Source organism: Ascaphus truei, chromosome 1 (assembly GCF_040206685.1).
Source record: "Ascaphus truei isolate aAscTru1 chromosome 1, aAscTru1.hap1, whole genome shotgun sequence".
NCBI lineage: Eukaryota > Metazoa > Chordata > Amphibia > Anura > Ascaphidae > Ascaphus > Ascaphus truei.
In genome coordinates this window covers 7,014,495-7,037,000 of record NC_134483.1, presented here as the reverse complement: position 1 = coordinate 7,037,000, position 22,506 = coordinate 7,014,495, and the positions used below count along the sequence as shown (strand labels likewise).

Here is a 22,506-nt window from a genome sequence, read left to right as displayed (position 1 = left end):
GCTGAGTGAGTATGGATGAGGCTGTGCGAGTCTGGGTGAGGCTGTGCGAGTCTGAGTGAGGCTGTGCGAGTCTGAGTAAGGCCGAGTGACGCGGATTGAGTATGGGTGAGGCTGAGTGAGTTTGGGTGAGTATGGATGAGGCTGTGCAAGTCTGGGTGAGTCTGAGTAAGGCTGAGTGAGTATGGGTGAGGCTGAGTGAGTTTGAGTGAGGCTGTGCGAGTCTGAATGAGGCTGTGCGAGTCTGGGTGAGGCTGTGCGAGTCTGGGTGAGGCTGTGCGAGTCTGGGTGAGTCTGAGTGAGGCTGTGCGAGTCTGAGTGAGGCTGTGCGAGTCTGGGTGAGGCTGGGCTTGGCTGGAGGATGGTCACTGGCTCCTGTTTCACGATCTATTCTGAGCTAGTTTAGGCTCAGCCTGTCTCCTCTCATCATGACTGTCACACACACCATCAGGTTCGCAGGCCGAAACGGGAGATTTGGGACGAAACAAAAGCACGTAACCCTAGAGGCGCCTGCAGCACGTCTTTTAAATGTCATCAAGGTAAAAATGGGCAAGATTTTGGAGGCTGAGACCTAAAACCTTTAACTGTTTGAGAGAGAGAGAGAGAGAGAGAGAGAGAGAGAGATATTAATAATCAAAAATGAATAGACGATACCGTTCTGTGGCTAACGAAATGCTTTTATTTGTGCGAGCTTTCGAGATACATTGATCTCTTCTTCCAGCGATGTTACAATGAATAAAGCAAGAAAGGTTTTTACTTAAAAACGGTGCATCCTGAAATGTGATCTGTGATTGAAGCCTATCCCTCCCCCCTGTGTAGTATGCGATTTTATGACTTCAGGTGTTAAATGGTCCCTGAATGTTGGTGGTGTTAGAGTGTGTGTGTATGTGTGTATGTAAATATAAATTTACACAGCGTCCACAGTGTATACAGCACTATACACAAGGTGTGTGTGGAGTGGGAGTGTTACCAATGGTACGTGTAGAAATGTAAGAGGATGTTGCATTACTATAAGTGTGTGTAGATACTATGTGGTCCCTATTGATATAAAGGGATAGAATGACATTGTTCATTTGTATGTGTAAGAGACAGATGTGTGTTCATGCATATAGCGCAGTATGAAGAGACATGGCCTTTAGCACTCATGGGAAGAGAGTTCTCGTGTCAGTAGTGACTCATGAAACTGCGGTCTTGGTTTAGGCCACCGCTAAGTGTCCCGAACAGTTGCATACATTTGTATTCATGCAGCCGTCTCTCTTTCGGTGTTCTGAGATTACCTTTGAGTATGGCAACCCTCAGATCGTTCATCTTATGGCCAGAGTCAGAGAAATGTTCGCCGGCAGGATTGTCTCTTGTTCCGCGTGTGATGCTGTGGCGATGCAGATTCATTCTCTTGTTTAGCCCCTGTCCCGTCTCACCTATGTCGTAGCAGCCGCCTGGGCATTTCATGCACATGATGAGGTACACGACATTGCTGGAGGAACACGTGAACCTTCCTCTGATTTTGTACTCCAGATTTCTGTGTGGTATTTGTATTGTGTCCGCTGTGTGGAGCATTGCGCAGGTTTTGCATCTTGGGTCCTGGCATGGTCTTGTCCTGCATTCAGTTGTACTGTTGAATACTTTACTCTTCACCCTCATTTTCTTGAGGTTATGAGGTTGCCTGTATGATAATAAGAGTGTTGCAGGGAAGACCTGTTGCAGTCTTGTATCTTCCTGGAGGATGGGTTGTAGTTCCCTGGCGATCTTGCGTAGGGCTTCTAGGCGTGGGTTAATTTGTGACCACCAAAGGTACCCTGTTGCTTGTCTCTTTCTATATTCAAGGAGATCACTTCTTGGTATTCTGGTGGCTTTGTGGATTTTCTGGTCTACAATTCTGTGGTTATAACCACGGTTTGTGAAATCCGATCACAGCGCTGTAATCCGTATATTATATATATATATATATAGTAAATACAGTATGTTATTATTTATACATTGTACAGTATGTGCAGCATATGTAACTATCTTATGTGTATACATGGATGTTATTAGTATACGGGTATTGTGTGCTGTGCTAGTTTGTGTTCACTTCTAAATACATGTGTACTGGTATTTATATCCCTGTATTTCCGGATATACATGTGTACTGGTATTTATATCCCTGTATTTCCGGATATACATGTGGGTGTCACCGTGATATATATAGCTGTGTTACATTGCATGGGTGTGATTACAGTATATGTTTATGGATATAACTGAATGGATGAGAGGCCTTTATATCTTTATAGATTATTACTTTTAGCACCAATCGCACGTAACCCCGTTACAGGGGTAAACACAGCAGACTACATTAAGTGTGTAGCACAGACAGAAGTCACGGGTGTAACACGCTTCATGTGTGTGTGAGTGGCCGGTAACAGGAGCCCGTGTCGGCACTCAGGACCGCTTGTGTTTGACATCATTGTTCTAACGGATCTGTATTCATCAAGGCAAACAGAAGAGCCGCATTCTGTGCGGGTGGGGCTGTGCCAGGTGTAGGAAGCTTGTTAATTAGGCTCGTTACCTTCGGGGAAGAGAGGGTTGTGAGGGCTGACACCTGGCAGATTCGGTGTCTCGTGAATCAGACGCACAGTTTCATACATCCCTTTGTGGTATGTGTGTAATGTAACACAACTTACTAGGGTTGCCAGGACTCTTTCCCAAAAATACTGGACACAATGGTGAAAGGTGCGACGCGCTCGAGACACCCCCCCCCCCCTCTCACCTCTCTCCGCTCCATGCAGTTTCCTCCTCTCCTTGGCCCCACTCCTAGGTTCCCGACACCTCCTCCTGATTGGTTGCTGCTGGGTAATGCAGCCAATCAGGATGGAGGAAGCTGCCCAGCCCCTTAGCAACCGCCCGGCTTCCCACGGCAAACCCAAGCCGGTCAGATCGCTATGTCCAGAGAGGTAATACCGGACACGTACATGTCCAGAGAGGTAATACCGGACACGTACATGTCCAGAGAGGTAATACCGGATACGTACATGTCCAGAGAGGTAATACCGGATACGTACATGTCCAGAGAGGTAATACCGGATACGTACATGTCCAGAGAGGTAGTACCGGACACGTACATGTCCAGAGAGGTAATACCGGACACGTACATGTCCAGAGAGGTAATACCGGACACGTACATGTCCAGAGAGGTAATACCGGACACGTACATGTCCAGAGAGGTAATACCGGATACGTACATGTCCAGAGAGGTAATACCGGATACGTACATGTCCAGAGAGGTAGTACCGGACACGTACATGTCCAGAGAGGTAATACCGGACACGTACATGTCCAGAGAGGTAATACCGGACACGTACATGTCCAGAGAGATAATACCGGACACGTACATGTCCAGAGAGGTAATACCGGATACGTACATGTCCAGAGAGGTAATACCGGACACGTACATGTCCAGAGAGGTAATACCGGATACGTACATGTCCAGAGAGGTAATACCGGACACATACATGTCCAGAGAGGTAATACCGGACACATACATGTCCAGAGAGGTAATACCGGACACGTACATGTCCAGAGAGGTAATACCGGATACGTACATGTCCAGAGAGGTAATACCGGATACGTACATGTCCAGAGAGGTAATACCGGATACGTACATGTCCAGAGAGTTAATACCGGACACATACATGTCCAGTATTACCTCTAATTTATTACTGGACTGTGTCCAAATACAGGACAGTCCGGTTCAATACTGGACCCCTGGCAAACCTACATCTTACCCACCTTCCCGCATCACAAGCGGATGTACACAGAGCGGATCTGCAGCCCCTTAATATACCTGGCCCAGGAAACACACTAGATACAATTCCCATACTGTAACACATAGACGTTAATAACGGGGTCTCACTGTCTCACGCCTGTACAGTACTTTCTCCATGTTACAGAATCCCCCAAATCTACATTCAGCGGGGACCACACGGGAAAGCTGACAGCCACGGGATTCCTTTTATCTCTCTGTGATTGAACACGTCTTCACACTCTGATAGCGATAACCAGAGAGGGAAATGGAAAACAACTTCTAATATAAACGATTAATATTATTTTACCCTCCTGAGTAGCATTGTGCAACCATGTATAATCCGAGCCCAGGAGGTAGTGTTGCAGTTTCTGCAGTGACGGGGTTAATTCAGCGATTTCCATATTATATTTGTGGGTTGGTGTCCCCAGAGACAATTCCCATATGTTCAATTTAACAACCCTGATTATTCTGCATATATTTACTGCAGGGCGACCCTTCTAAGTAAGAGTCAGAATAAACAGTGCCAGCAGGCCTGCCTTCCCTATGCAACGTGTTCTTGTCCTGTGGGCTAACATCCGTCCCCACCCTGCTGAATATAATATCTCAGAGAGCCTGCCACGCAGAGAGATCCTGCCACGCAGAGAGAGCCTGCCACGCAGAGAGAGCCTGCCACGCAGAGAGAGCCTGCCACGCAGAGATCCTGCCACGCAGAGAGCCTGCCACGCAGAGAGAGCCTGCCACGCAGAGAGATCCTGCCACGCAGAGATCCTGCCACGCAGAGATCCTGCCACGCAGAGATCCTGCCACGCAGAGAGCCTGCCACACAGAGAGAGCCTGCCACGCAGAGAGAGCCTGCCACGCAGAGAGAGCCTGCCACGCAGAGAGAGCCTGCCACGCAGAGAGAGCCTGCCACGCAGAGAGATCCTGCCATGCAGAGAGCCTGCCACACAGAGAGAGCCTGCTACACAGAGTGCCTGCCACGCAGAGAGAGCCTGCCACGCAGAGAGAGCCTGCCACGCAGAGAGATCCTGCCACGCAGAGAGCCTGCCACACAGAGAGAGCCTGCGACACAGAGAGAGCCTGCCACGCAGAGAGAGCCTGCCACGCAGAGAGAGCCTGCCACGCAGAGAGATCCTGCCATGCAGAGAGCCTGCCACACAGAGAGAGCCTGCTACACAGAGTGCCTGCCACGCAGAGAGAGCCTGCCACGCAGAGAGAGCCTGCCACGCAGAGAGATCCTGCAACACAGAGAGCCTGCCACACAGAGAGAGCCTGCTACACAAAGAGCCTGCCACACAAAGAGAGCCTGCCACGCAGAGAGAGCCTGCCACGCAGAGAGAGCCTGCCACGCAGAGAGAGCCTGCCACGCAGAGAGAGCCTGCCACGCAGAGAGAGCCTGTCACGCAGAGAGTGCCTGCCACGCAGAGAGAGTCTGCCACGCAGAGAGCCTGCCACGCAGAGAGAGCCTGCCACGCAGAGAGAGCCTTCCACGCAGAGAGTCTGCCACGCAGAGAGATCCTGCCACGCAGAGAGAGCCTGCCACGCAGAGAGAGCCTTCCACGCAGAGAGTCTGCCACGCAGAGAGAGCCTGCCATGCAGAGAGAGCCTGCCACGCAGAGAGTGCCTGCCACGCAGAGAGAGTCTGCCACGCAGAGAGTGTCTGCCACGCAGAGAGAGCCTGCCACGCAGAGAGATCCTGCCACGCAGAGAGCCTGCCACACAGAGAGAGCCTGCCACACAGAGAGAGCCTGCTACACAAAGAGCCTGCCACATAGAGAGAGCCTGCTACACAAAGAGAGCCTGCCACGCAGAGAGCCTGCCACACAGAGAGACCCTGCCACGCAGAGAGAGCCTGCTACACAAAGAGAGCCTGCCACGCAGAGAGCCTGCCACACAGAGAGAGCCTGCCACATAGAGAGAGCCTGCTACACAAAGAGAGCCTGCCACGCAGAGAGCCTGCCACACAGAGAGAGCCTGCCACGCAGAGAGCCTGCCACACAGAGAGAGCCTGCCACGCAGAGAGCCTGCCACACAGAGAGAGCCTGCTACACAAAGAGCCTGCCACATAGAGAGAGCCTGCTACACAAAGAGAGCCTGCCACGCAGAGAGATCCTGCCACGCAGAGAGACCCTGCCACGCAGAGAGATCCTGCCACACAGAGCCACAAAAGCGCAAAGGATTCATTAACTCCTTCACTGGCAGGCGGCCTCTATGAAAGTTAATGGGTTAATCTGTCATTCTACAAAGTGACACACTGTAACTGTATTTGTAACCATGTATTTTTATAACTCTGTGCCCAGGACATACCTGAAAACGAGAGGTAACTCTCAATGTATTACTTCCTGGTAACACATGTTATAACTCTGTGCCCAGGACATACCTGAAAACGAGCGGTAACTCTCAATGTATTACTTCCTGGTAACACATGTTATAACTCTGTGCCCAGGACATACCTGAAAACGAGCGGTAACTCTCAATGTATTACTTCCTGGTAACACATGTTATAACTCTGTGCCCAGGACATACCTGAAAACGAGAGGTAACTCTCAATGTATTACTTCCTGGTAACACATGTTATAACTCTGTGCCCAGGACATACCTGAAAACGAGAGGTAACTCTCAATGTATTACTTCCTGGTAACACATGTTATAACTCTGTGCCCAGGACATACCTGAAAACGAGCGGTAACTCTCAATGTATTACTCCCTGGTAAAATATTTTATAAATAAATAAATACAGAGATGTAAAGGCCCATCGTGCACATACATTTATATCCATTAACACACATCTACTCACACACCGAGTGTGTCTCTCAGCTTCTTATTCTATGTGCTGCTTCCCTGTGCTAGGGAAGATGTCTTATTCTATGTGCTGCTTCCCTGTGCTAGTGAAGATGTCTTATCTATGTGCTGCTTCCCTGTGCTAGGGAAGATGTCTTATTCTATGTGCTGCTTCCCTGTGCTAGGGAAGATGTCTTATCTATGTGCTGCTTCCCTGTGCGAGGGAAGATGTCTTATTCTATGTGCTGCTTCCCTGTGCGAGGGAAGATGTCTTATTCTATGTGCTGCTTCCCTGTGCTAGGGAAGATGTCTTATTCTATGTGCTGCTTCCCTGTGCGAGGGAAGATGTCTTATTCTATGTGCTGCTTCCCTGTGCTAGGGAAGATGTCTTATTCTATGTGCTGCTTCCCTGTGCGAGGGAAGATGTCTTATTCTATGTGCTGCTTCCCTGTGCTAGGGAAGATGTCTTATTCTATGTGCTGCTTCCCTGTGCTAGGGAAGATGTCTTATTCTATGTGCTGCTTCCCTGTGCGAGGGAAGATGTCTTATTCTATGTGCTGCTTCCCTGTGCTAGGGAAGATGTCTTATTCTATGTGCTGCTTCCCTGTGCTAGTGAAGATGTCTTATCTATGTGCTGCTTCCCTGTGCTAGGGAAGATGTCTTATTCTATGTGCTGCTTCCCTGTGCTAGGGAAGATGTCTTATCTATGTGCTGCTTCCCTGTGCGAGGGAAGATGTCTTATTCTATGTGCTGCTTCCCTGTGCGAGGGAAGATGTCTTATTCTATGTGCTGCTTCCCTGTGCTAGGGAAGATGTCTTATTCTATGTGCTGCTTCCCTGTGCGAGGGAAGATGTCTTATTCTATGTGCTGCTTCCCTGTGCTAGGGAAGATGTCTTATTCTATGTGCTGCTTCCCTGTGCGAGGGAAGATGTCTTATTCTATGTGCTGCTTCCCTGTGCTAGGGAAGATGTCTTATTCTATGTGCTGCTTCCCTGTGCTAGGGAAGATGTCTTATTCTATGTGCTGCTTCCCTGTGCGAGGGAAGATGTCTTATTCTATGTGCTGCTTCCCTGTGCTAGGGAAGATGTCTTATTCTATGTGCTGCTTCCCTGTGCGAGAGAAGATTTCTTATTCTATGTGCTGCTTCCCTGTGCTAGGGAAGATGTCTTATCCATGTGCTGCTTCCCTGTGCGAGGGAAGATGTCTTATCGATGTGCTGCTTCCCTGTGCTAGGGAAGATGTCTTATCCATGTGCTGCTTCCCTGTGCGAGGGAAGATGTCTTATCGATGTGCTGCTTCCCTGTGCTAGGGAAGATGTCTTATCTATGTGCTGCTTCCCTGTGCTAGGGAAGATGTCTTATTCTATGTGCTGCTTCCCTGTGCTAGGGAAGATCTCTTATTCTATGTGCTGCTTCCCTGTGCTAGGGAAGATGTCTTATTCTATGTGCTGCTTCCCTGTGCTAGGGAAGATGTCTTATTCTATGTGCTGCTTCCCTGTGCTATGGAAGATCTCTTATCTATGTGCTGCTTCCCTGTGCTAGGGAAGATGTCTTATTCTATGTGCTGCTTCCCTGTGCTAGGGAAGATGTCTTATCTATGTGCTGCTTCCCTGTGCGAGGGAAGATGTCTTATTCTATGTGCTGCTTCCCTGTGCGAGGGAAGATGTCTTATTCTATGTGCTGCTTCCCTGTGCTAGGGAAGATGTCTTATTCTATGTGCTGCTTCCCTGTGCGAGGGAAGATGTCTTATCTATGTGCTGCTTCCCTGTGCGAGGGAAGATGTCTTATTCTATGTGCTGCTTCCCTGTGCTAGGGAAGATGTCTTATTCTATGTGCTGCTTCCCTGTGCGAGGGAAGATGTCTTATCTATGTGCTGCTTCCCTGTGCGAGGGAAGATGTCTTATTCTATGTGCTGCTTCCCTGTGCGAGGGAAGATGTCTTATTCTATGTGCTGCTTCCCTGTGCGAGGGAAGATGTCTTATTCTATGTGCTGCTTCCCTGTGCGAGGGAAGATGTCTTATTCTATGTGCTGCTTCCCTGTGCGAGGGAAGATGTCTTATTCTATGTGCTGCTTCCCTGTGCTAGGGAAGATGTCTTATTCTATGTGCTGCTTCCCTGTGCGAGGGAAGATGTCTTATTCTATGTGCTGCTTCCCTGTGCTAGGGAAGATGTCTTATTCTATGTGCTGCTTCCCTGTGCGAGAGAAGATGTCTTATTCTATGTGCTGCTTCCCTGTGCTAGGGAAGATGTCTTATCCATGTGCTGCTTCCCTGTGCGAGGGAAGATGTCTTATCGATGTGCTGCTTCCCTGTGCTAGGGAAGATGTCTTATCCATGTGCTGCTTCCCTGTGCGAGGGAAGATGTCTTATCGATGTGCTGCTTCCCTGTGCTAGGGAAGATGTCTTATCTATGTGCTGCTTCCCTGTGCTAGGGAAGATGTCTTATTCTATGTGCTGCTTCCCTGTGCTAGGGAAGATCTCTTATTCTATGTGCTGCTTCCCTGTGCTAGGGAAGATGTCTTATTCTATGTGCTGCTTCCCTGTGCTAGGGAAGATGTCTTATTCTATGTGCTGCTTCCCTGTGCTAGGGAAGATCTCTTATCTATGTGCTGCTTCCCTGTGCTAGGGAAGATGTCTTATTCTATGTGCTGCTTCCCTGTGCTAGGGAAGATGTCTTATCTATGTGCTGCTTCCCTGTGCGAGGGAAGATGTCTTATTCTATGTGCTGCTTCCCTGTGCGAGGGAAGATGTCTTATTCTATGTGCTGCTTCCCTGTGCTAGGGAAGATGTCTTATTCTATGTGCTGCTTCCCTGTGCGAGGGAAGATGTCTTATCTATGTGCTGCTTCCCTGTGCGAGGGAAGATGTCTTATTCTATGTGCTGCTTCCCTGTGCTAGGGAAGATGTCTTATTCTATGTGCTGCTTCCCTGTGCGAGGGAAGATGTCTTATCTATGTGCTGCTTCCCTGTGCGAGGGAAGATGTCTTATTCTATGTGCTGCTTCCCTGTGCGAGGGAAGATGTCTTATTCTATGTGCTGCTTCCCTGTGCGAGGGAAGATGTCTTATTCTATGTGCTGCTTCCCTGTGCGAGGGAAGATGTCTTATTCTATGTGCTGCTTCCCTGTGCGAGGGAAGATGTCTTATTCTATGTGCTGCTTCCCTGTGCTAGGGAAGATGTCTTATCCATGTGCTGCTTCCCTGTGCGAGGGAAGATGTCTTATCGATGTGCTGCTTCCCTGTGCTAGGGAAGATGTCTTATCTATGTGCTGCTTCCCTGTGCTAGGGAAGATGTCTTATTCTATGTGCTGCTTCCCTGTGCTAGGGAAGATCTCTTATTCTATGTGCTGCTTCCCTGTGCTAGGGAAGATGTCTTATTCTATGTGCTGCTTCCCTGTGCTAGGGAAGATGTCTTATTCTATGTGCTGCTTCCCTGTGCTAGGGAAGATGTCTTATCTATGTGCTGCTTCCCTGTGCTAGGGAAGATGTCTTATTCTATGTGCTGCTTCCCTGTGCTAGGGAAGATGTCTTATCTATGTGCTGCTTCCCTGTGCGAGGGAAGATGTCTTATTCTATGTGCTGCTTCCCTGTGCGAGGGAAGATGTCTTATTCTATGTGCTGCTTCCCTGTGCTAGGGAAGATGTCTTATTCTATGTGCTGCTTCCCTGTGCTAGGGAAGATGTCTTATTCTATGTAGTTCCCTGTGCTAGGGAAGATGTCTTATCTATGTGCTGCTTCCCTGTGCTAGGGAAGATGTCTTATTCTATGTAGTTCCCTGTGCTAGGGAAGATGTCTTATTCAAGTTCTGCTTCCCTGTGCTAGGGAAGATGTCTTATTCTATGTGCTGCTTCCCTGTGCTAGGGAACATTTCTTATTCTATGTACTGCTTTCCTGTGCTAGGAAACATTTCTTATCTATGTGCTGCTTCCCTGTGCTAGGGAAGATGTCTTATTTATGTGCTGCTTCCCTGTGCTAGGGAAGATGTCTTATTTATGTGCTGCTTCCCTGTGCTAGGGAACATTTCTTATCTATGTGCTGCTTCCCTGTGCTAGGGAAGATGTCTTATTTATGTGCTGCTTCCCTGTGCTAGGGAACATTTCTTATCTATGTGCTGCTTCCCTGTGCTAGGGAAGATGTCTTATCTATGTGCTGCTTCCCTGTGCTACGGAAGATTTTACTCCTGTTTATCTGAGTAGTGTGAGCTCTGCTCTGCACTGGGGAGCAGCTTTAGAGCATATTGAATAGGAGCCTTTTGTGCATGTGCCACCCATCCATCCATCTGGGTAAGGGCCCCCTGCCAGCCATTCTCTTGTAGTACACACGTATTGCACACGTATTGCACACGTATTGCATCATCAGTAAGCCAATGTGATGTAAGAATATCTGCTGCAAGCGTGAAGTTCTATCAGCTGTGTGTGTTCTGGGGTTATTAGGATCTATAACACAGAGTCATTACTAAGGGCGAAGTTTAGACGGTAAGTGGTAAATTAATTGAGTTTGTTTGGAAGTAGGACGAGTACCGTTAGGGTGTTACAGTTGAGAGGTCAGGATATTGAAGGTGGTTGTCTTAAGAATCATCAGTGTACAGTATAATGTTATTGCCCGGGGAACTTGTATAGACCTAGGGACATGTAGACAGAGAGACGGCAGTGTGGTATGGTTAGATCATAGGGTGGGACCCTATAAGACGGCATATGGTAGATTTTGATGGCAGTTAAGAAAGCAGAGAGAACTTCGCTTACAAGGGGTTAATCGATTTAGAATGGGTTTTGCTGGGGACAACCAGTTGCAATGGGGGCTAAGGAAGTCGGGTGTAGTGGCCTGAGTACTGGTTGGTATTGGAGTTTGTAAACAATAGCTTAAAGTTCACAGATGTCTCTGGTTGCCCTCGGTATCTTTTAAGGGCTGAAAGTCATAAACTGGTTTTGGCTCCTGGGTAGCTTAAGACTACAGTGGTTCTGTAGGTAATACAACTGGTGGGATTCCAGCATACTGTACTTGGAGATCCTATTCTGGATGACCCCAGGTTCACTCCTGTGCCCAGGTATAGATGTGCCTGGGTGTACCGTATAACTGGCCACCCCATCATGGAGAATGTGTTCAACACCGTTTTATGAATCTTGTTCAACAATAACTAGTTCCACTGATTTGATAAACACATCTCCCTGGTGTCGCTGGCAGTTAGCAACCACAGGGTGTGGGACAGTGGGATGGGTGTGGGACAGTGGGATGGGAGTGGGATGGGTGTGGGACAGTGGGATGTGTGTGGGATGGGTGTGTGACAGTGGGCTGGGTGTGTGACAGTGGGCTGGGTGTGTGACAGTGGGATGGGTGTGTGACAGTGGGCTGGGTGTGTGACAGTGGGATGGATATGGGACAGTGGGATGGGTGTGTGACAGTGGGCTGGGTGTGTGACAGTGGGATGGGTGTGTGACAGTGGGATGGGTGTGGGATAGTGGGATGGGTGTGGGACAGTGGGATGGGTGTGGGACAGTGGGATGGGTGTGGGACAGTGGGATGGGTGTGGGACAGTGGGATGGGAGTGGGACAGTGGGATGGGTGTGTGACAGTGGGATGGGTGTGGGACTGTGGGATGGGTGTGGGACAGTGGGATGGGTGTGGGACAGTGGGATGGGTGTGGGACAGTGGGATGGGTGTGGGACAGTGGGATGGGTGTGTGACAGTGGGATGGGTGTGTGACAGTGGGATGGGTGTGGGATGGGTGTGGGACAGTGGGATGGGTGTGGGACAGTGGGATGGGTGTGGGTCAGTGGGATGGGTGTGGGACAGTGGGATGGGTGTGTGACAGTGGGATGGGTGTGTGACAGTGGGATGGGTGTGGGATGGGTGTGGGATGGGTGTGGGACAGTGGGATGGGTGTGGGTCAGTGGGATGGGTGTGGGACAGTGGGATGGGTGTGTGACAGTGGGATGGGTGTGTGACAGTGGGATGGGTGTGGGACAGTGGGATGGGTGTGGGACAGTGGGATGGGTGTGGGACAGTTGGGTGGGTGTGTGACAGTGGGATGAATGTGGGACAGTGGGATGGGTGTGGGACAGTGGGATGGGTGTGTGACAGTGGGCTGGGTGTGTGACAGTGAGATGGGTGTGGGACAGTGGGATGGGTGTGGATTATCACCAGCAGTTCCTGTTGTTCACACTGTTCCCTGTGATTCCATGCACCCCCGACTCTCCGAGCTCCTTGACACATACAGCAAGTGAATGTGTGTCTGATTACATCGTTTTGCAGGCTGATGCACAGTTTGTAGCCCCTGTTCTACTTGGGACCCCAGGTTGAGGTTGTGCAGGGTGTTGGGTTCACCAACCTGAATGTGCCGGAATTATTTGCCTATGATTCGGGCTCCTCCTTCGCTGCATTGCACGGTGCACACATCTGCAGATGAATATAATCTGATTAGCATTAATAAATTGCTTTGACAAATCCAAGCCTTAGTTTTCTTGCACATATTTTCTGCCTTGACAACCATCATTAAAAACGCTGAAGTATTTGGCCACATGTAGTTTAACTCCTTCAGTGACAGAGGAGACTGCACTGTACGGGTAGTGAGGCCACAGAGGTTGGAATCATGTATGTCACGTACTCTTGAGCTGCTAACTAACCACGTTCTTTGTGTCCTCTTGTCCCCACAGACATCTGAGCTTTGATTATGCCCTTCGTTTTCTCAACTTGGTGATTGCCCAATGCCCTGAAAAGAGACGCTATGGATAGCTCGCCCAAGCTTGCTGGAGAAACGCTGATTGTGCATCACATCCCACTGGTGCACTGCCAGGTACCTGATAGGCAGTGCTGCCCATCTAGCAAAAGGCCCCACCCCTGCAGCCAGAGCGATCTTGGTATCACCAGAACCACCTCCCTCCCAGAGAAGGACCTATCATTGCCTGACTCCTTGGTGTACAGCAGCTTAATTCACGTTCCCGATCCCCCAGCAAGTGAAAGAGGAAGCCAGAAAGGGGAAGACTGGCAGGGACCCAGTTCCAGGAAGCGCCACAACCCATTCCTCCCGAGCCAGGAGGAGGAGAATGGCACATCAAGTGGAAGTGCCGGGGAAAAGTCATTCCACCTCCATAGCACCTTAACAGAACCTAAATCTCTTTTTCAATTCCAAGAACTGGCATTGCCACCATTCCATCTTCACGAAACCCCACCCATCGTGAAACCCTGGATATTGGCTGGCAGGTCAGAGCTTGTGGATGGACAGGAAGAGAAGACCTCTCCTGGTGACCTTCAGAAAGGAAGTAATGGCAACCAAGGCCCCTCAGGGTCTATCCTTGAGGAACGGGCTTGGCATGAACATGGTGCTCCTGGCTTCTCTCTGGACTGGAACCAGAGCTCAGATATGGGAAACCAAGATTTCCTGCACAGCAGAGAGTGCATTTGTACTGGCTCAGAGCCCTTGCAGCACTGCAGATGCTATAGTGCCTCCAGTCAGTCAGAGATGGATCAACAGGTCAGCTATGTGAGTGACTCCTCCTGCAACAGTTCAGATGGGATTCTGGTGAATTTCAGCGCCCTGTATAATAAAATGAATGGGCAATCCAGGACCAACCTCAATTCAGGAAACCTCTCTTGTGACTCTTCTTTTTGCAGCCACCCAGACACAGGCGCGTTCTATCTTGACCTGCAAACCTCGCCCACAGAATCCAAAATGTCTTGTGACTCACACCTTCAAGAAGGCTCCGGGAAACCATGTGGATGTCACCACCATCCATCTTCTCCAGTGTTGGATAACAACTGCAATTCGTACCATCTTCACTGCGACTCAGTGCTGTGCCCAGCAGAGAGCTCGGACTTGACGTCTTGCTTACAGAGCCAGGCCAGACTAGTGGTTGCCACTCAGAACTACTACAAGCTGGTCACCTGCGACTTGTCATCTCAATCATCACCTAGTCCTGAAGGCTCCTCTATCACCAGTTGTTCAGATGATCATACCAAGGCCAGCCCAGTGCAGCCAACAGAATATTTCCTTTTCCAACAGCCGGAAACAAGATCGGATGAAAATTACCCTGAAGGCTCCATAGAGAGCTCAAAGTCAGACACCATTGAGGGCCAGGTTTACGTCAATGTGTCACCACCAAATTTCAATGCCGGAAGACAACGTTCCCGGAGCTATGACAGAAGCTTGGACAAAAGCCAGGCAACCCGGCTGGGATCACTGGAGCGCATGATGAGTTGTCCAGTCAAGTTGAGTGAGGGTCAAGCTGACCCCACCCAAGGATCTACTCCTAAGAGAGTCACATCCTTTATGGAGCTAGCCAAGAGCAGGAAAAAGAATGGCTCTAGTCCCCCACTCAGAACCAGTGGTGATTCCTCCCTGGAGTTCTCCCCAATCCCAGAGATGAAGAGGGACGGCACAGGATTTACACAGCACGGAGAGTTCCGCAGTCACAGCCTCCCACCCATGTCCTTCCTGCACTGCATGAGCCGTACCTGCGAGGGGTGCACCAGTGACAGTGGGGACACTAAAGGCACAACCTCCAGTCATGGCTCGGTTACCAGCCACATGTCAGGAACTGGTGATGTTCGAGATGAGGAACCATTGCTCTACAATATGATGGAGTCAGGAGGCTCGGGGCTCAGCTTCTTCCAAAGGGATCCAAGAGCCAAAGGAGATGGTACGTATGTAGCTGAATGAGCTTTGTTATGTTCAGTCAGAAAGTATGTTGTATAGGCCGCAATACCTAATGTATTAAATATATTAGGGATATAAGTATGTGGTGGGTGCTGGGGAACAATGCAGAGACCCCTAATCTCTCCTAAGGACATATAGAACACAAAAAGTGTTCCCCACACTTCCCGGAGTGTGGGGAACACTTTTTTTGGGTTATATTCAGTGTTTTATTATAACAGGAATAGAATATTCCCCATCCACAATTATATTATATATTACAGTTATATTGTATTGATCATTGGAATAGGGGTTTTGTTCCAATAGAGTATTGATTCCTTGCTATAGATGTGTAGAACGCCAGTGCATCAGACAGACAAGTCCGTAGTGTATTCGTAACATCTGCAGTTGAGAAGCTCCAATAATCTGTATAGCACAGTAAAGTTACCCTACTAGGGTTTAAGGGACAAGTATTTAATGCCACAGGCACCAATAAAGAATAGTACAATACATGTCCCATACAGTGAGAATGAAGGGGTTTGGCAACCCACAGGTATACACTGGCGACACACTTTATTGCAGTGTGGCCAGTACCGCAAGCCGGGAGATTTCCCGGCTTGCAAGTGGCAGCCCCTCGGCGTGCCGCGCGTCTCCGATGCGCGGTCACGCGTCATCGGGTGCCTGCGCCCCCTGCACGCACGTCCAGGGCTCCCCGAGGGAGCCCTGGTGTCCCGCGATGTGGGGGACGGCGGCAGGGGGTTCCGGGGGACCCGGCGGACCCGGAGAGGAGAGGGGGAAGCCGCGATCGGCGGGCCTCTCCTCCGCTGCTTCGGCGCGCGCCCGGCACCCTCCGGCGCGCCAGGTAACTGCTGCGGCCGAGAACGGGCAAATGCTCGAATAAACTCGGCCGCAGCAGTAACTCACGTTTGAATTGCAGAATCCAGGGGAGGGTCCCAGGTCCCTTTTGGACTTAATACAGACTGGGACCTTGGCCATTTCCTTTGATCTCATCTCTTTGTGTTTCTGACTCTGGGTAATATCCCTTTAACTAAAACAAGGACTCTGATGAAGTTTTTTTGGGGGTACGTTTAGATTTAAATTGAATTTTCTTTTTCTAAATATGTTTATTTCTGTATGAACAGAGTTTCTCTCTGGATTTAAAGATTTAATATGTTTTTCTCATCTTGATCATCCTATTTCCACCTCCTATGACATCTATGTGCACTTCTTGTTTATGTTTAATTTTACAGGAATGTGTCAAAATCATGTCACACCTGATCCTAAAGATGTCGTGTTGTTTTATTTATCTGATGCATTTTATCTAGTTCTCCGTTTACATGTCTCGGGACCCCGATGTGCACATCGGTATACATTAGGTCATTAGTATGTAAGTGAATGAATACAGTTCTCTCATTATTATGTTGCTGGTTTGCTTTTTGGGATCTGGAGATGTGAAGGAGAAAAAACTTTTTTCTTCTTTTTTGCACTTTTTGCATTTTTTAATGTGTGTGTTATTGTTGTGCAAATATTGCTATTCTTTAAATGATAAATGTTTGTTTATGTTTATGAGTTAGTTATTCTTTATCATTTACTCTTTAAACATTAGACTTATATTGTTGTTTTTTTAGGTTTATTATTTTTTTTTTTCATTTTTGTAAAAATTGTCTTTTGAGGAAGCCGAATGACTGATGTCACAGATGACATGGCTGTAAGATGTTCTGCCAGTTTTAATAAAGTTACATTTATTGTTAAGCCTAGGGACCAATCGGAGGGCTTCTCCTCAGACTCTACATCCCATTGACTAGATAGAGGGACTTGTCTCTTCTAAATAAAGTTTGTTGAAAATGACGCGATCCTGTTATCCAATGGGGATCCGTATAGCAGGAGATGCCAGCCGATTGGTCAATCGGGCTGTGACGTCACTCGGTAGCGCGATCGGTGCAATAGTTTAAATATCGGCTTTCTTTAGAGTAAAGGACACATTGAGAAAGGGCATAGAGCCCGAAACGCGTAGGTGGATACTTGTTGGGGCTAGGGGTGACCTTTGTCCAATCTTTTTATGGCATAAATACATTTTTGCTTTTGCTGCCGTGAGCCTCCTCCTGGTTTTCTTGGCAGTGCACTGCCGTTTTTTCTCTTGATTCCTTGCTATAGCCTATTTATCATTTCTAAAGTATTGATAGTTATTTCCAATGTTATATTTTTGTATTGATCTTTACAATAGATTATTGATAGTACTAATATGCTATTAATAATTCCAGTAGGTCAGTAGTAGTTGCAGCAAAGCACACCAATAAGTATTGGTCGTTTTCCAAGTTCCAATAGAATATGAGAGTATTACAGATGTGACAGATGTTACCACTCTTGCCGACGCAATGTGTTGTGTCAGCACTGGTGCGTTATTTAACAGTAGAGCTATTGAAAACAAAGGTTAAGGTGATAATATTCTCTCTCCTGCACACTGTCTAGTGGTAGAGTCAGGCAGCTTAACTCGTTGCCCTGTTACAGGCGGTCCTCGGTTATCCACGGGAACGCGTTCTGGAAGTAGCGTTGGATAGTGAAACCGCTGTAAAGGGAGTGCCATCTTAATCAGTGGCGGTGAGCGTTGGGTGACGCATTCAGGCGCTGGATAACGGCCCATAGGGTTGCGTTGGATATGCCATTCGTTGTAAAGTGAAACATTGGATAGCGAGGACTACCTGTATTCACACCAAATCCTTCCTTTCTTCTGTAAGCAACATGCAAAAAAAAGGGGATGTGGGGAGGTGGGGGGGTAATATTTAATATTAACAGGGCTAATAACATCTGCCACATCTGTATATTAATTGTGCTAATAAGTTATTTATTCCAACAGGTTATTTATAGTTCTGACATGATTTATTAATACAGTAGCTGTAAAAGGACACGGTGTGATGGTTGTGGTAGTGCCACTGTAATGAGAAGATGTGATGGAACTGACTGGCAGTCCTGTACACAGAGACGTCCTGTACATAGAGACGTCCTGTACATAGAGACGTCCTGTACACAGAGACGTCCTGTACATAGAGACGTCCTGTACACAGAGACGTCCTGTACACAGAGACGTCCTGTACACAGAGACGTCCTGTACACAGAGACGTCCTGTACACAGAGACGTCCTGTACACAGAGAAGTCCTGTACACAGAGAAGTCCTGTACACAGAGACGTCCTGTACACAGAGACGTCCTGTACACAGAGACGTCCTGTACACAGAGAAGTCCTGTACACAGAGAAGTCCTGTACACAGAGACGTCCTGTACACAGAGACGTCCTGTACACAGAGACGTCCTGTACACAGAGACGTCCTGTACACAGAGACGTCCTGTACACAGAGACGTCCTGTACACAGAGACGTCCTGTACACAGAGACGTCCTGTACACAGAGACGTCCTGTACACAGAGAAGTCCTGTACACAGAGACGTCCTGTACACAGAGACGTCCTGTACACAGAGACGTCCTGTACACAGAGACGTCCTGTACACAGAGACGTCCTGTACACAGAGAAGTGCTGTACACAGAGACGTCCTGTACACAGAGACGTCCTGTACACAGAGACGTCCTGTACACAGAGACGTCCTGTACACAGAGACGTCCTGTACACAGAGAAGTCCTGTACACAGAGAAGTCCTGTACACAGAGAAGTCCTGTACACAGAGACGTCCTGTACACAGAGACGTCCTGTACACAGAGACGTCCTGTACACAGAGACGTCCTGTACACAGAGACGTCCTGTACACAGAGACGTCCTGTACACAGCGACGTCCTGTACACAGAGACGTCCTGTACACAGAGACGTCCTGTACACAGAGAAGTCCTGTACACAGAGAAGTCCTGTACATAGAGAAGTCCTACACAGAGACGTCCTGTACACAGAGACGTCCTGTACACAGAGACGTCCTGTACACAGAGAAGTCCTGTACACAGAGACGTCCTGTACACAGAGACGTCCTGTACACAGAGACGTCCTGTACACAAAGACGTCCTGTACACAGAGACGTCCTGTACACAGAGACAGACGTCCTGTACACAGTACATAGAGAAGTCCTGTACATAGAGACTTCCTGTACACAGTACATAGAGACGTCCTGTACATAGAGACGTCCTGTACATAGAGACGTCCTGTACATAGAGACGTCCTGTACATAGAGACGTCCTGTACACAGAGACGTCCTGTACACAGAGACGTCCTGTACACAGAGACGTCCTGTACACAGAGACGTCCTGTACACAGAGACGTCCTGTACACAGAGACGTCCTGTACACAGAGACGTCCTGTACACAGAGACTTCCTGTACACAGAGACGTCCTGTACACAGAGACTTCCTGTACACAGAGACGTCCTGTACACAGAGACGTCCTGTACACAGAGACGTCCTGTACACAGAGACGTCCTGTACATAGACACGTCCTGTACATAGAGACGTCCTGTACATAGAGACGTCCTGTACATAGAGAAGTCCTGTACATAGAGACGTCCTGTACATAGAGAAGTCCTGTACATAGAGACGTCCTGTACATAGAGAAGTCCTGTACATAGAGACGTCCTGTACATAGAGACGTCCTGTACACAGAGAAGAAGTCCTGTACACAGAGAAGAAGTCCTGTACACAGAGAAAAAGTCCTGTACATAGAGAAGAAGTCCTGTACATAGAGACGTCCTGTACATAGAGAAGAAGTCCTGTACATAGAGAAGTCCTGTACATAGAGAGGTCCTGTACATAGAGAGGTCCTGTACATAGAGAAGAAGTCCTGTACATAGAGAAGAAGTCCCGTACATAGAGAAGAAGTCCCGTACATAGAGAAGAAGTCCCGTACATAGAGAAGAAGTCCCGTACATAGAGAAGAAGTCCCGTACATAGAGAAGAAGTCCCGTACATAGAGAAGAAGTCCTGTACATAGAGAAGAAGTCCTGTACATAGAGAAGAAGTCCTGTACATAGAGAAGTCCTGTACATAGAGAAGTCGTCCTGTACATAGAGAAGAAGTCCTGTACATAGAGAAGAAGTCCTGTACATAGAGAAGAAGTCCTGTACATAGAGAAGAAGTCCTGTACATAGAGAAGTCCTGTACATAGAGAAGTCGTCCTGTACATAGAGAAGAAGTCCTGTACATAGAGAAGAAGTCCTGTACATAGAGAAGAAGTCCTGTACATAGAGAAGAAGTCCTGTACATAGAGAAGTCCTGTGCATAGAGAAGAAGTCCTGTGCACAGAGAAGTCCTGTGCACAGAGAAGAAGTCCTGTGCACAGAGAAGTCCTGTACATAGAGAAGAAGTCCTGTACATAGAGAAGTCCTGTGCACAGAGAAATCCTGTGCACAGAGAAGTCCTGTGCACAGAGAAGTCCTGTGCACAGAGAAATCCTGTGCACAGAGAAGTCCTGTGCACAGAGAAGTCCTGTACACAGAGAAGGCCTGTAGAGAGAGGCTGCAGTCCTGTACATAGAGAAGTCCTGTACAGAATTGCTGCAGTCCTGTACATGGAGAAGAAGTCCTGTACAGAAAGGCTGCAGTCCTGTACATAGAGAAGTCCTGTACACCGAGAAGGCCTGTACACCGAGAAGGCCTGTACACAGAGAAGGCCTGTACACAGAGAAGGCCTGTAGAGAGAGGCTTCAGTCCTGTACATAGAGAAGTCCTGTAGGGAAAGACATCAGTCCTGTACACAGAGAAGTCCTGTAGAGAAAGACTTCAGTCCTGTACATAGAATTGTTACCCGAGTCCCTGACACTAAAAGCGAACAATCTAAGTTTGCTGTGTGAGGCACAGGGAGATACAGCGACTTGCACAAGGTCCTGACACCGGGATTTGCAAGAACTCATTTATGACTTTTAATGACGGCCCAATAGATTATCTCTATGGCTGCTATTTAATACATAGCGAAGCAGACAGAGAGAGGTGGGGAGCCGTGCTGGTCCTTTCTACCATGTGGTTAAATAACAGATGGGAGATGAGGAGGAGGTTGTGTGATACCTTTTATTGCACCAACAAATAGTTGATATGTTATAAACTTTCAAACCTCTGAGACTTCTCCATTGGGTAAGGTATGGGTAAGACACAGGTAAGTTACAGGTAAGACATAGATAAGGTATGGGTAAGGCACAGGTAAGGTACGGGTAAGACATAGATAAGGTATGGGTAAGGTACAGGTAAGGTACGGGTAAGACACAGGTAAGTTACAGGTAAGACATAGATAAGGTATGGGTAAGGCACAGGTAAGGCACAGGTAAGACATAGATAAGGTATGGGTAAGGCACAGGTAAGTTACAGGTAAGACATAGATAAGGTATGGGTAAGGCACAGGTAAGGCACAGGTAAGATATGGGTAAGGCACAGGTAAGATATGGGTAACGCACAGGTAAGGCACGGGTAAGGTATGGGTAAGGTAAACGTAAGGTACAGGTAAGGTACGGACAGGTAAGGTATGGGTAAAGCACAGGTAAGGTATGGGTAAGGCACAGGTAAGATATGGGTAACGCACAGGTAAGGCACGGGTAAGGTATGGGTAAGGTAAACGTAAGGTACAGGTAAGGTACGGACAGGTAAGGTACAGGTAAAGTACGGACAGGTAAGGTATGGGTAAAGCACAGGTAAGGTATGGGTAAGGCACAGGTAAGGTAGGGGCAGGTAAGGTATGGGTAAGGCACAGGTAAGGTATGGGTAAGGTACAGGTAAGGTACGGGTAAGGCACAGGTAAGATACAGGTAAGACATAGATAAGGTATGGGTAAGGCACAGGTAAGTTACAGGTAAGACATAGATAAGGTATGGGTAAGGCACAGGTAAGTTACAGGTAAGACATAGATAAGGTATGGGTAAGGCACAGGTAAGTTACAGGTAAGACATAGATAAGGTATGGGTAAGACACAGGTAAGGTACGGGTAAGGCACAGGTAAGATGGGTAAGGCACAGGTAAGATATGGGTAAGGCACAGGTAAGGCACGGGTAAGGTATGGGTAAGGTATGGGTAAGGCAAACGTAAGGCACAGGTAAGGTACGGACAGGTAAGGTATGGGTAAGGTACGGACAGGTAAGGTATGGGTAAGGTACGGACGGGGGAGGTATGGGTAAGGCACAGGTAAGGTTATGGACAGGTAATGTATGGGTAAGGTACGGACGGGGGAGGTATGGGTAAGGTACGGACAGGTAAGGTACGGACAGGTAATGTATGGGTAAGGTACGGACGGGGGAGGTATGGGTAAGGTACGGACGGGGGAGGTATGGGTAAGGTACGGACGGGGGAGGTATGGGTAAGGTACGGACGGGGGAGGTATGGGTAAGGTACGGACGGGGGAGGTATGGGTAAGGTACG

At 48.3% G+C, this 22,506-nt stretch overlaps 1 protein-coding gene across 10 annotated transcripts in view; it reads left to right on the top strand.

The window, feature by feature from the left end:
• The window catches only part of RUSC2 (RUN and SH3 domain containing 2), a 149,528-nt gene that overhangs the window by 13,172 nt on the left and 113,850 nt on the right, over positions 1 to 22,506 (top strand). For 7 of the 10 annotated variants that reach the window (XR_012789598.1, XM_075578486.1, XM_075579210.1 and 4 more), the window contains exons 2-3: positions 449 to 536; positions 13,205 to 15,187. Coding sequence is in view for 9 of the 10 variants with exons in the window: in XM_075578486.1 (XP_075434601.1) it covers positions 13,276 to 15,187 (1,912 nt within the window). In the remaining variant the exon portion in view is untranslated. The remainder of the gene's footprint in view (positions 1 to 448; positions 537 to 13,204; positions 15,188 to 22,506) is intronic. The other 3 variants (XM_075578748.1, XM_075578875.1, XM_075578960.1) reach the window with 1 other exon arrangement.